The sequence below is a fragment of the Mauremys mutica genome, chromosome 19 (assembly GCF_020497125.1).
Source record: "Mauremys mutica isolate MM-2020 ecotype Southern chromosome 19, ASM2049712v1, whole genome shotgun sequence".
Taxonomy (NCBI): Eukaryota; Metazoa; Chordata; order Testudines; family Geoemydidae; genus Mauremys; species Mauremys mutica.
Window position 1 is genome coordinate 23,307,972 of NC_059090.1, and position 14,439 is coordinate 23,322,410.

At 44.9% G+C, this 14,439-nt stretch overlaps 2 protein-coding genes across 15 annotated transcripts; one reads left to right on the forward strand and one right to left on the reverse strand.

Moving 5' to 3' along the window:
* Nucleotides 1–668: 668 nt before the first annotated feature.
* TAX1BP3 (Tax1 binding protein 3) lies at nt 669–10,836 on the reverse strand. The gene is made up of 4 exons (XM_044994076.1): nt 10,722–10,836; nt 6,546–6,665; nt 5,918–5,995; nt 669–2,488 (listed from the first exon to the last, which is right to left on the reverse strand). The coding sequence occupies exons 1-4, from the start codon at nt 10,758–10,760 to the stop codon at nt 2,351–2,353; spliced, it is 375 nt and encodes a 124-aa protein (XP_044850011.1). The 5' UTR covers nt 10,761–10,836; the 3' UTR covers nt 669–2,350.
* On the forward strand, nt 10,837–14,439 carry EMC6 (ER membrane protein complex subunit 6). 14 transcript variants are annotated; one of them, XM_044994080.1, is made up of 4 exons: nt 10,837–10,955; nt 11,702–11,773; nt 13,525–13,604; nt 13,794–14,439. In XM_044994080.1, exon 4 carries the CDS (start codon nt 13,841–13,843, stop codon nt 14,171–14,173), a length of 333 nt encoding a protein of 110 aa, XP_044850015.1. In that variant the 5' UTR covers nt 10,837–10,955; nt 11,702–11,773; nt 13,525–13,604; nt 13,794–13,840; the 3' UTR covers nt 14,174–14,439. The 14 variants fall into 14 exon arrangements, with proteins under 14 accessions (XP_044850015.1, XP_044850016.1, XP_044850013.1 ...); XM_044994079.1 differs by having other exon boundaries at nt 10,846–10,959; XM_044994082.1 differs by having other exon boundaries at nt 10,846–10,959; nt 13,798–14,439.

Consider the following 14,439-nt stretch of genomic DNA (forward strand, 5'->3'; position numbering starts at 1 on the left):
TCTAGATAAAGATCAAGATTCCCTCTGCAAGGTAGGTATTATACCCATTTTATATAGGTGGCTTGAGGGAAATAAGGTCTTTAAGTAACAAGACATTAACATAAGAGAATGCAGGAAGGTGGTGAATTGGGAATAAAACTTATGTATTGACTCTTGCTCTGGTGCTCTGAATTGCTTTCTCCAGCATCCATGCAAAGAATGTAATATTTCATGTCCAACCATGGTTGAACATTCTTGCACTTTAAACTGTATAGCTTGGCACTATGCTGTGTCTTATCTTTTGACAGGAGTAAGGAACAGAGTATAGTAAATGGGACTTAAACACAAGATTTAGAATCACTAATATTCAGGTCTGATTACTTAGTCCTGCAACCCTTCTGCCAGAGGAGAAAACAACTTGTTCTTCTGCACTGAAAAGTTTAAGATGGTAAAATTTCAGAAGAGAATGTACTCCTCCCCCCAGAGATGCTCCAAGTTGTAAATGGGTGCAAAATTTGCTGACTGTCACTTCACTGTTAACCATATTACACTGAAGGGAAGATATGCTAAACAGCTGTCTAAAAGTAGTCAGGTACCACTCAACCTGTCCTAAATCAGAAGAATTGGAGGGGTAGGAAGCTTGCACAAAAAGGGTGTAAATACATAAGTTGTCCTCTTAATCGAGACAGTTTGTTAAATTCATTCTTTATTGTGTAAAATCAAGAGACCACAGTACAAATAGCAGTGTACTTTTCTACAGTAAACAAAAATAAGGCCTATCTGTAAAGCTATTAAGATTTACTACCACAGGATTTGTAATTTAAATGTCAAATTCCTTTTGCATTTTTTTGTATTGAATAAGATAAAAAAACTGTATAAAAAGAGGCATCTGCTGGTATGTAAAGATACAAAGTGGAACATTCTTTGAGATGCATTTATCAAGTTTATAAAATTCATTGAAGTCAGAACCTAAATAGCACTGCAGTAATAAGTTAGTCTACAACCTCTTCAGTGTTCTATTTACAATTTTTTAAACTAGTCTGAAGACAGTTGAAGTAAAGAGGTCATATACAGTGTCATTAAAACTAGTTCTGGAAGATGAAACATTTTTTGGCTAATTGTAATTAAAGCTAGCCTGTATAATGCCTTAAAGTGTTAATGTGGTTCACTGAAGGGTATGAAACCCTTCAAGGATTTGTAAGCTTTTTTTCTTCAAAAGCTTCTACAAATCCATAGTTTAGCCTTCGTGAAGGATTTCTGTAGTGTAAGTTTACCTACCACAGGTGCAGAGATAGGAATTTTGGTACAATAGATGTTTGCAAGCTCATTTGCACATTTCTACTTAATACAAGATTTAAATAAGTCTCCCCTTACAAAACAGACCAGCTGCCCCTTCTATTTGAAGATTCTCTGTTAAATGTGGAGTGAGGAAGTGAGACAAAGTTTCATGTATGTTCAGTAACGATAAAGGTTTCCATTTCTTTCCCACTTACAGTATCTTTTTTTAAAACCTAAGCCCTAGAGTTACAATAGTTATAGCATGTTAAAGCTGGCATTGTTCCCAAGTATTTTATGAAGCAATCATCACTTCATCTTGTATAGAGGTTACTTTGCAACTGTTACTAAATCCCACAGCTTCCATTATTATTTTTATGCACTAACTGCTAGTTCAAACTTGCATCCCTTTTATGAAGAGCTGCTTGGTGAAGCAGACTAAAATCTTGCAGTGAACTATCCCTCAAGCACTGCAAAATATTCTGCTTAACATTTGCTAGCACATGTTAAGAGTAGTGTAGATGTCCTTACTCAGCATTGGACCTTCTACAAACTCTCTTACTTAAATGTGGCATCTTAAAAACCTGAGCCAGAACTAGCAAGGGATAATCTAACCCTTAACATTAGATTTTGAAAATTTAGAGTAAAAACATTACCTCCTCTCCCCACTGTTAATCATTCACTCCTTACCAGCAGCAGCAAGCAGAGCTTTAAATGCTAAGCAATGGGGAACTCTTGCACTATAGGAGAATCATCTCCCACTAAGTTAATTGCATTTTTCCACCGTTTCTTCCCTAAGAAAAGTATTTAGTGTTTTGCATCTTGTTCTTTATGGAACTAACTTCTTCCCCTGTCACTGTTACAGCTTTGCATACGTAGTAGGGTAAGGTGCTGTTTGATGCAGCATATGCTACTGGAAGCCTTTCTGAAAGAGAAACTGCTGCTGAAGTGTCTAGAATTTACTATTCTCAATTTAAAGTAAAAATGGTGCATGTTTTATCTTGCTGGGCAGCTCTAATATTTGCTTCCTTAGAACAAGGGAGTGTCACACTATAGATCCCTCCCTCTGCCCCCCTCCCCCAAGCCTACTGCAGAATTAGGACATCATGGACTGCTGAACAGCCTTCTGCAGGGAGTGTCTGGTCACCAGGAGCCGTACCACTTCTTCATTCCTCTTTGTCAGTCTCTTCCTCGCTTGGTCATGAGTTACCATTGTCATGTCCCACCCATTCACCTACAACAGAAGTTTTATCAGGAAACAATATTGTCAGTGGAGCTAGCCTGGGGCAGGTGACAGACAGGCCAGAGCTTGCTAATCACACTGTCTTGGCACTACTGGGTTAAGTCAGACAGGGTGAACTTTAAGATTCAAAGGTTTGTTTTGGAGAAGTACCAGACAACTTAAGAGCTGCTAGTACGACAAACACACCTGCAGGAGTCCTGGACTGAACAGCACCCACTCACTTCACGATCGCAGGGACACTTGTATGTGAACAGTTTTTTTTTCCCCTTGGGTAACATTTCTGTTGGCTGTCAGGTGAGTTCCCTCATTGCAGAACTAAGGGAGGGTCTGGTGTAGGTTTCTCATCTGCTCTTGCTGAAGCTGGTACACTTACTATGTAATTATTTAAGCAGGCCACAGCTAGCATTAGGATTGCTGTATAGCCCAGTGGTTTGAGTTTACCCCCCAGGCTGTATGAGAGTTAGATTCAATTCCCACTCTGCCTGCTCACTGGAGTATAGGCTCTACTGAGTGGGGGTCAGGGGGGTTCCCTCATTCTTGCGGCTGGAGCTATTCCCCTTTACTCAAGTAGTGTTTTGGGCTGGGCCAGGCCAGGCGTTGGAATCACTCCCTAGTCCAGTGGTTGGATACTGCCTAGATGGTGGGGGATTCTGGTTCAAATCCTGGTTGTGCCTGTTGAAGGGATTTGCAGGGGGATTCCCAGCCTTCCAGGTCACACCTCAGCAAAGGGGAAGCTCCCTGTTTGAATCCCCTGGCTTTCTTTGGAGGACTCTTGTCCTTGAGAAGGGGAGGGTGTTTGTTTGAACAGGGACACACCCCTGAAGTTACCAGGGAGGTAGGAGGCCCTAGTCCAAATCAATTCACAGAGCAAGGGATGTGGTCTGGGGTCTCTTGGCCCCTGGGTGAATAACCTAGCAACTGGGAATGAAGGAGTGCATTGAGTTTTATACAGATCAATTTTAATTTAAATGTAGAACATTAGATAGCAAAGCTCCCCAGACAGAGTCAAGACTTGAACCTGGGTCTCCTGCATTCTAGGCACTAGGCACCTACCCTAACCCCTGCACCACAGAGGACTCTGCTACTTTGTCTTGCTTTAGCCCAATTAATATTTAATTAAAGTGGAATGGCTTCAAGAAAAAGGACTTAAGGGATTCTGCATGAGGCTCATTCCTGGCTCAGGACTTGAGGCCTAGTCTCCACTAGTCCAGCCTAGTACCTACCCACTACCCTACAGAGGGCTCCTTACAGCACATCTTTGCTTTGGCCTAATTAACATCTAATTAAAGTAGAACAGCTTCAAGAGGCCAAACTGAGCAACCCTCCCAGCAAGATAACTCAGAGCCCAGCTTTTAGGGCAGTTACTTGCATGGCAGGGATAAGTACTCAAATCCCCTCTCAGGAGACAAAGTGAGACTTGAACCAGACTCTTCTCACATCCTGGGTGAGTTTATACTCCATGGGGTGGGTTAAGTGATTCTTATTGTCTCTGTGACCCAATTATTATTTAATTAAAGGGGAAGAGCGTCAACAAGAGAAGATGAACAACGGACACAAGACTGTCCCTTAGTGCAGCAATTAGGGCTCTCACTTGGGAGATAGCAGTTGCCTATATAAATCCCTTCTCATGAGGCACAAGAGGGAATTGACCCAGAGTCTACTATAGAACTACTGGAGGATGGCTAATGTAACACCAATTTTTTAAAAGGCTCCAGAGGTAAGCCTGGCAAGCCTAACATCAGTCCTGGGCAACCTGGTTGAAACTACAGTAAAACACAGAATTATCAGACACAGCTGAACATGATTTGTTGGGTCTGAGGCAACACAGCTTTTGTAGAGGGAAATCATGCCTCACTAATCTATAGGAATTCTTTGAAGGGGTCAAAGGATGAGGAGGATTCAGTGTATCTAGTGTACTTAGATTGTCCCAAGATCCCTCACCAAAGGCTCTGAAGCAAAGTAAGCAATCACTGGGTAGGAGGGAAGGTCCTCTCATGGATCAGTAAGTGGTTAAAAGACCAGAAACAAAGGGTAGGAATAAATGGTCAGTTTTCAGACTGGAGAGAAGTAAATAGTGGTGTCCCCAGGGTTTGTACAGGAACTGGTCCTATTCAACATGTTCATAAATGAGCTGGAAAAGGGTGTAAAAGAGTAAGGTGGCAAAACTTGCAGATGATACAAAACTACTCAAGATAGTTAAGTCCAAAGCAGTCTGTGACTAGACAAAGGGATCTCACAAAACTAGTGACTGGGCAACAAAATGGCAGATGAAATTCAATGGTGATAACTGCAAAGTAATGCTCATTGGAAAACATAATCCCAACTATACATATAAAATGAGGTCTAAATTAGCTGTTACAACACAAGACAGATCTTTGAGTGGATAATATTTTCACATTATCTATAATGACTATGTACAGTAGCTGTCAAAAAAGCTAACAATGCTGGGAATCGTTAAGGGATAGATAAGACAGAAAATATCATTGTCTTTATATAAATTCACAGTACACCCACATCTTGAATACCACATGCAGATATGGTCACCCTTCTCATAAATTATACACAGGGACTAAATATTTCCCAAAAAACTTTCCAAACAGGACTATTTTGAGTACACACTTGCATTATCAATTGTATTTAGAAGCTTTCTGCCAATTTTGTTAAAAGTAGACTACGATTCTACAAGTAAAGGCCCTTTTTGTGATTTTATCAGTTTCAAACTGGATACTCCATAACATTTAGACATAAGATACAAAACACCCTCATGATGAATGCTGCATCTACATCCCCCCTGGGAATGACCACCAGGTATGTGCCTAACGTGGCAGCAATGACATTTTTCTACCTGCTGGGTTACCCTGAGTACCCCAGATGGATCCAGGCTGGTACACTAGTAAAAGGCCAACCCCACAAAGGCATGTGTCAATGTGCTTCCTCAGGATCTGCCTCAAGTGCTGGTATTGCAGAATGGTTGCCAGGCACTACTTTCAGAGCTTTGCAAGAGTTCATGACCATTCAAGACCATGTGCTCAATTGTGACTTATCTGCACTACTGTGTGCTGCTCACCATGAACCAAAGAGACTCCACTCTCCTGCAGGGGGCATTCATGTTGGCAGTTACAGCCAGAAGCCTCTTGTCTGGAGATATGGAAGCTTTTCCAGACCGATTCCCAAGACCATCCACATGGGAAGGCAGTGATCTTTTATAAGCTTCCCTGGATAGCACATACAGCAGTGGGACAACAAGCAGGTGAAACAGTCAAGAACAGAGCAAGTGGATGGGATTCACCATCACCCTCCCCCCTACCTCTGAAGTAGCCTGGAAAGCAGTGCTCCCTAGGGAGCTTCTGGGCTGGGATTGTCCTGTAGTGGCTGCATCCAGGCATTCCAGTATGTTCCTCTTCCCACCATTGAATTTACCTGCATTATCTTGTCTCCAACCTGGAGTCCGGCAACTTCTGCTGGGCCTCCTTCTGTCACCCTTGTTACATAGATACCCTGTAAGAGTCATGTTTTAGTTATTCCAGTTGGAACGGTTACAAACACACACAAGGCAATAACCTTTATTTAGCAGCATCTTAAAAATGGATTCCATTTAAAAACAAATCTGATATTTGAAAACAGACGAGTTACACAAGAGCCCAAATGCAGCAGCAGTGCAAGTTGATGACACTGACTAAGTGGGAAGGGAGTATAATGTGAACCAATCAGACTGAGGGAGGACCAGGTATAGACCTACAAAAAGCGGGTGCCACTCACTGAATTGAGGGCACTCAGCTTCTTACTGGGAGGTCTTAATAAATAAATAAAATAATAATTGGAGATATAACTATCTCCTAGAGCTGGAAGGGACCTTGAAAGGTCATCGAGTCCAGCCCCCTGCCTTCACTAGCAGGACCAAGTACTGATTTTTGCCCCAGATCCCTACATGGCCCCCTCAAGGATTGAACTCACAACCCTGGGTTTAGCAGGCCAATGCTCTCAAACCACTGAGCTATCCCTGACCCACCCACTGCACTTAATTATTTAAGTTAAAAAAGAATATGACCTTGTCAGTTTTATCTTCAGAGAAAGGATTCTGAGCAGGATCTTGATCAATTCCACCTCCAATACTGAATCCAAGAATTAGATTTTCACCTTGCCGGAGTTTATGGATTTCAACTCTTTGCTGAAAGAGATGGGAGGAAAAAAAGTGTAGGATTCACATTCCTTTCTCTACTCCAGCCAGAGTAGATTAAGTTTAGCTTTATTACGTGTAACTGTCTCTGAAGACAGGACAACAGATTTTGTTCAGTGAGCTACTGTATAACTTGCAGACAAAGGGAGCAAATAAGATAGTTTACAAATGAAGGCCATATCACAAGCATGTTTTTTATATTTAAAAAAGAGCAGAGACAATGAGCAGGGATCTCTGGATCTAAAACCCATTGGTGGATGAAAGCATTTGCTGTCTATCCCAAAGAGACAAGCAAACTTAACTTGGGCAACAGCTGTTTGTTTTAATTGATTCTGTTTAAAAAGTCATTAAGATGAACCATTTCTGCCCTTCAGCAGTAACTGAGCAGCATTTTTTGTCCTTGTTAGCAAACCACAACAGAAATAAACGTCTCCAAAAATATCCCTAAAGGACTTGCCACTTAAGCATCTAAAGAAGTTTAACCTCTATCTCTACTACCACAATTGAAATGGAGGGAGGGACAGCACCAAAAGCAGTAAAATTATACTAGAGATCAGTTTCCTTCAAGCCAATAAAATGCAAGTGTCAATAACTAGCAGTCTCTCTAACCCACGCATCTTATTTTGTTTTGTCCATGGAAAAACTATGAGTTCCTCCTTAGCTCTCTGCCAATGGGAGTATGCATCCTACCATTGTCATTCATAGAATATCAGGGTTGGAAGGGACCTCAGGAGGTCATCTAGTCCAACTTCCTGCTCAAAGCAGGACCAATTCCCAACTAAGCAAGACCAATCCTCAATAGATAATGGGGCAGAGACTTCTGTTGTCTGCAACAAGTTCAGAAACTTAAGATACTCTGAGTGTAAGTCACTAACTCAGCTGAAGAGAGTCCAACTACCAAAGGGTTCACAAGACCAGCTGTAAAGTTGCCCCGGCATCAAGAGTACTAAAAAAGTCTTGATAAGAAGGTTCTGGCACCAAGAGATTTTAAAACTTTGTATGAGTAACAGCAGAGGAGCTCTTAGTGACAGAGATATGAAAGAGAGTCATGATCTCACCCAGAACCCTGTCTAGCTGGGGCCTCTTTGAAAAAGAAGTAGTTTAGTCTTTCCTCTTGAATTAGGCCCAGATCCCCCCAGGCTACAAACTGCTCTGGCAAACACAAATGATTTGTGCAGCCTTTGCTGCATGACCTACTTTCACCAAAATTATGAGATTTATCATACACATCACCAGGAAGCCTGGTTTGAGTGGGATTGGCAATTCAAAGTGAGTTGCTTTGCAATCATCTTCTTTCATCAAGGAAAGTAGTTCACATTACTATCTTAGAACATTTTAATTTAATGGACTCAAGTGTGACCAACTACAGTTACTCTATAGTAACAGAACTTTTAACTATAGCATTGCAGACCCCCAGATTACAGATAAAACCAAAAACAAGGATTTAATTCTCAAAAGCTTGCTTAGCATCTCATTTTCACAAGGGATATAGTTAAGTACAAAATTAATTTTTTTAATCTACTTCATAAGACTAGAATAGCTAAAGCAGATGCCACTCCAACCTTTTAAAGAGCACCAAGCAGCACTGTCTAGTGGAGGACACAGAACAGTCAGTAAATTCTGTCATACTACCAGAGTGATGTTTTGTACTGGGAGATTAGAAACTGTTTTCCCCTGCTCAGGGGAAGGTTCTTCCCCGTGAGATACTCCAAAATGTAACCCGCCTCTCCCCTCTAGGTACAGATTGGGTATGGTAACTAGCTTTCCCTTCTGACAGTGACTCCTGGAAAGAAAGCATGGTAGAGGGCAAAATTACAGGCTACATGTAAGATTTTGAAGGAAGTTTTTCTTCCCTCAAGTTTGCATGGCTGCTTTTTCCACTCATCAGAATGCTTCCCTGGGTCAAGTGAGCCCATTTGGAACACAAGAGGGAGGGTGTTTGTAACTTAGCCAAGTAAACAAATAGTCATTTTTTAATTGAAGAGTGAGACTCCAGATGAGATCATTGGAAATACTGACAGCTTCCACAGACAAACTAAAAATTGCACATAGCATAATAAGAGACAGACAAGGAACAGACTCCAGGCTGGCAGCCAAACAAGTGGATGGCAGCAGATTTGATATCTTTGTATGTTGTCTTCAACACTAGAATTGGCTCGGACGCAGGTTGTTGAGAACAAGGCTAACAGCGCGCAGTCACATAGCATTTTTATCAAGGGGGGGGGGAGGGGTTAAGGCACCACAACTTTAGCTGAACAAGGACATCCTTGGTTTTGTTTTGTTAACTGGTGATACTGAGATTCCAGTTCAAGAAAACCTACACTCCTTAAGCAGCATGGCGTGCAGAGTTTTTACCCATGGGAAAAGTGGCCCATTGTAATTTGTGCACCATCATCTTCTATCCCAGGAGGCACCTTAACAGAAGGCAACATCTGCCAAGCTAAACAGTGAGCACTTTCCATCAAGAGCACAATGGTTTAAAAAAAAAAACTGTTAGAGAGGTCTGACATCCGAGGTGAAGTCCTCTGATAAGTGGCAAGTTGACTATGCTATGCCTCTTAAATCACAGCGCAAAAAATACCATGATCCCAATTTGTGCTCAGTTAGGCTCCCTGGCATCGCAGGGAAATGTCAGAAATTTGACTTCTTTTGACAGTCACTTGGTTGGACAGATAGTGTGCACCACACTGATATGTGGCAAATTTTCACCTCTACACTTATATGGTAAATTTTGCTAGTTTATTTTCTACTGAGAAGGGTTGATTCTGGAGTCAAATCAGCCCCCATCCAACCTGCACCGGCAGACGTTAGTGGCAGAACTCACACCAGCTCACCGTATACAGCCTTTAGTTCTTTGTTCTTATCTTACTGTCAGAGACTTTGTGCAAAAGAGGTTATTTTTTTCATCCCCTCCACTGTAGCTACTGAAAAGTGACCTGCATGCCTGCAGTCCTGTGCTCATCAGAAACGTAACCATAAGCAACTAGTGGAGCCAGCATAATCCAGTGGAGCTGGGAGACAGGACAGCTAGCTTTTGTTCCCTGCTCTACCACTGACTCACTATATGATCTTGGGCAAGTCAGATCACAGCTATACGTCAGTTATCCTAAGTGTACAGAGGGGATAACGATACTGAGCTGTCTTCAATCTTTGGATGAAAGTGGTAAGAAAAATGGTATAACCTAGTGTATATTTGTAGTAAAATCCTTAATTTAAAAAAAAAACCACAATAAGGGGAGCTAGTTCACCCAATCCTTCCCCCCCTCCCAAAATGAATTAGTTTGACCTTTCCATTCCCCCTACCAGCCTCTTTTGGGGAAACAGAGGCACACAGAGCAGTGAAGTGACTTGCTCCGTGTCAGCCAGCAGGCAAGTGGCAGAGTCAGACTGGACCTCAGCTCTACGGCCCAGGCCCAGTGCTCGGACCCGCACCCCCCCCCGGGAATGGGTTTAACGAGTCAAACCTCCGCAGCAGGAGCGCGTACTTCGGTTCGGCTCAAACCTGTTCGGACGCGGTTTAAGCTAAACAAGGCCCGTGGGAAGGGGAAGGGGAAGGGCGTCCCCCCCCCCGCTTCTGCCCCAGGGTAACGCGGAGCTTGTTTAAAAGCGGTGCCACTCGCGTGTGAACACCCCGCCCCCGTGGGGGGTTTCTGGGAGCGGAGCACCCCAGGGAGACGGCAGCTATTCCCCTTCGCCTCCAGGGGGCAGGAATAAGCGCTGACACGATCGCCCCGCCACCCGGACATCGCCGCACGGGAGCGACCGGCGGCGCCGCCCCAGCGCTGGCCAGGAGCCCGCTCCCCGAGCACGCCCGGCCCGGCCGGCGGGTTGCACGGGGCGGGGCGGCCCCGGGGCGTTTCCTGCACGGACCGGCGAGAAGCGCAGCCCGGGGGGAGGGGGAACGGCCCGAGGGGTCCGAGTCCGGGCCCGGGGCCCGCAGCCAGCGCTGAGGGGGCTGCTCCGGGAGGGGGGGGGGGCCCGTAACTACCCCCCCCCCAGCCCGGGGCCGCTCCAGACTCCGCCCTCCCCGGCCCTCGCCCCACTCACCACCACGGCGGTGACCGGCTGCCCCGGGATGTACGACATGGCCCCGGCAGCTCGCGCCCGACTCGCCGGCGCTCCCGCCGCCTCGCCAACAAAAGGTCCCTCCGCAGCCGAGGAGCCAATCGGGCGCCGCCTCAGGCCGAGGGAGCGCTGGCGCATGCGCATCGAGAGCGGCGGGGGGGGGACGTTTCCCGGCAGCCTTTGTTCCAAGATGGCGGGCTGCCGCCTGCGGTAGGGGTGGGTGAGTCGCTGCTGTTACCGCGGCGGGGCCGGGCCGGGCCGGGCCGGGCCGCCGCTGGGGGTCCGTAGTGACGTAGTCCTGGGCCCGGCCTCGTCCTCGGGTCAAACCGAGCCCGGCGGCGCTGCCTCAGGCATGTCCCTTGGGCGGCCCCGTCCGGGCCTGGGCCCCCGGCTGGGAGCGGGGCGGGGGCTGGGCTCCGGCGCCGCCCCGGGGGGGCTCCCCCGTGCCCAGGAGGCCGCTGGCCTTGCGCTCGGGACCCGCTGTTTCTAGTGTAGCCGCCAGGCTGCGGGGGGCGGAGAGGAGTTTCGAGGCCCGTGAAGGTGCAGGAGCGAGCTGGGTCCAGCCTGGTGCTGCGGCCCAGGGCGGTGTCCCGGCCACGGCACCGGGACTGCGCCCCCCCCCCCCCCCCCCCGGCTGATCCTGTCTCCCAGCCGTGCTCAGGGCCGAGTGGCAGCTGCACTCGGTGCCTTGGCTTGCGGTGAAAGCGGTGCTTTCCTTTAGCCCCTCCTGGAGTCGGTGACCCCAGAGAACACTGAGCCAGGGGTGAGTTTAAACTTCCCAATTCCTCCCCTGTGCTTCACTCAACGTGGGGGAAACAGAGCTAGCTTGGGGCTGGGGGGGGGGGTTGCTTTAACTCAGACCAGGGAAAGGAGGAGACATACCGATTTAAATCTGCTTTTACTGCTATTTTGAATAATGTATCTATGAATATTAAGGATTGTGACTTTTTTTTTTTTTACAGAAAGCTACAGTTCGGGTCCAGACTGCTTGACCAGTCCTTCATCATCTGTGTTCTGGTTGCATTCTACCTCAGGTAATTACATTATGAGGCACTCCAAATTTTCCAGAAGCTTCATTTAAGCACAATACCCTTTGCTTTCAGTCCTAAACTTTTATGTAGGGTTGCTATTGAATAACTATCATGTTCCACCCAGCGATCGCTGCATTACACTGCTGAGTAGAGGGATCACTGTATCTAGTTATTTTGGGTCTAAGCCTAGTGGAGGAGGGGTGCTTTAATATTAGTAAAGCACAATGAAATCATTGGCTGAAAACTGCTATAGAAATGGCAAGTAGTGGCTTTAATGCAGTGTGCAGCTACATGTGGCTAATTGGGTCCTATAGTATCTAGATACATCTTCCTTGGATTTAATTACAACCTCAGAATTTTGGTAATTAGCTAAAGAGGTGGCATTGTTGAACAGACCAAAATGACAGAAATTTAAGTGTAAATAGGGAATCTTACCCAAACTCTCTTTGTGCTACAAAAAGAAGGATGTGGATTTAAAATTTGGGTTGCTGTTACAATTACATGTATGTAGCTACAATATATTGGAGGAAAAGGCCATAGAGATGAGTAACCTCATTATAAATTGGGCTTCCAAGTCTTATACTGGAAACTGTTCCCTGTAAGCTGTGCGCTTGGGCCAAGTGGCTGCCCAGGAGAGATTCAAATGCTGCCCAGCTGATTAGCAAAGCATGTGCACCCCTCCTGCTTGATGGAAGGAGGTGGGGGGAGAAAGAAGGGTGCTGATGTCAGGATGTCCCCTGCACCGCATCTCTGCAGAGCAGGACAGAGGGGGCACAGCCTGGCTCAGGAAGGACTGGGGTGAATGATGAATGCCTTTCTTAAAGAGACAGTGCACTGTTTCTGAGATTTCCCCAGAAGCCAGCTCTCTGTCTCTCACATACACACTCTTCCTGCCCCCGTACTCCCTCTCTGCAAAGCAGGGGAGGGGAGACAACAGGGCTTAGAACAGAGCAGGAGAGCTTTCAGTGAGTGTCTTAAAGAGAGAGTGCATGGCATCTCTCAGAAATGTCCCCAGCAGCCAGCACGCACCCTGTCTCTGTGTCTCACACACACTCACTCTCTCTCACACCCACCTCCCAGCACATACTTGTATTATTGTTGTTACTACTTGGTACTTCCTGCACTGCACATATATTCTCTGTAATTTCAAAGTGTGTTGTTTTAGTGCTTTGACTGGTATATGCATTTCATAATTTTTATTTGTCTTACACTTAAATTTAATTCTTTGAGTAGTGAGTTCTAAAATACCTAACCTGTCCTGACTGGAGTAATTATCCCTATGGTAACTTAAAAAAAAAATTTTTTTTTTATTCTGCACATGGATGGAAAAAATTAGAGGGAACAGTGATTGGAAGGATAAATTCATTATTTTTTTCAGACTATTACTAAAGCTGGCCTAAATTTTTCTTACTGTAACAAGTAAATGTGTGTGCTGCAGACATACAGTAGTGAGATTGGTTCCGTTTTGTTTATATGTGTGGTGTTAATGACTGTAAAGGGATCCGAGGTTGAGATGTAAATTTACCTGATTAACTCAAGTTAATTTTATATTTACATAGAATCCAAGTGTAGACTACCTGATTTGCTTGAATGTTTTAGCAGCTCTTAATACCATCAGTTATAACAGCTAGTAGACATGTGAATAACTCCTTGATTTCTTGTAGTTATTCAAAGACCACCACTTATTTCTAGTACAGATTACTGGGAATACAGTTTGTCCAAGGCACTACTCATCAAATCAATTTTTTTTGAAGGGCATGGACAATGTTCTGATGACTGATGCATTCCACATGTTGTCAGGCCTGACATTACCAAAATGTGCAACAGATTATAGGTACTTTTCAATTTATCAATTTTCTGATGGTGATTTGTGCTAAAGAGGTCAATTTCCAAATAGCAGTGCATTTTTCATTTTCAGTTCCTGTTGTCAGTTATGGACAGGAGGGAAAAGAATTGTTCCATCCCATCTTCCCAACTAAAATGAAATTGACTTAGTACAATAGTTTCTTTTCTCTCCTTTGAGGTAGTCTCGTTGGGAGAAGGAGAAATCCTTGACTCCAAACCAGAGCAATGGCTACAATGGTGGCTAAGCGAGAAGGGCCTCAGTTCATCAGCGAAGGAGCAGTCCGAGGGAATGCAGCCATTCTGGATTATTGCAGGACATCTGTTTCTGCCTTGTCAGGAGCAACAGCAGGAATTCTTGGCCTGACTGGTTTACATGGCTTCATCTTCTACTTCTTGGCTTCTGTCCTTCTCTCAGTGCTTTTGGTATTAAAAGCTGGACGGCGGTGGAATAAGTACTTTAAATCCCGAAGGCCACTTTTCACTGGGGGGCTTATCGGAGGCCTCTTCACGTATATCCTCTTCTGGACTTTCCTCTATGGCATGGTGCATGTCTACTAAAAGAGTAGTAACCACTTTAGCTGCAATGAGTTTTAATGAAATAGGAGGACTGTTGCCAAAAACTCATCTAAACAACTATGCCAGCTTTTTAAATTGTTGTTCACTGCTTGTATTGTTAAGGCGGCCATTAATTTGTCTGAGTACAAAACTCTGTAGTATTTGTCTAATTAAATTGAATGTAAAATGTCTTACGGAAAAGTCACAAATTGCTTCCCACACATTTATAAGTATCCTATGAATTGCTAAAAATCACCATTTGTCCACCA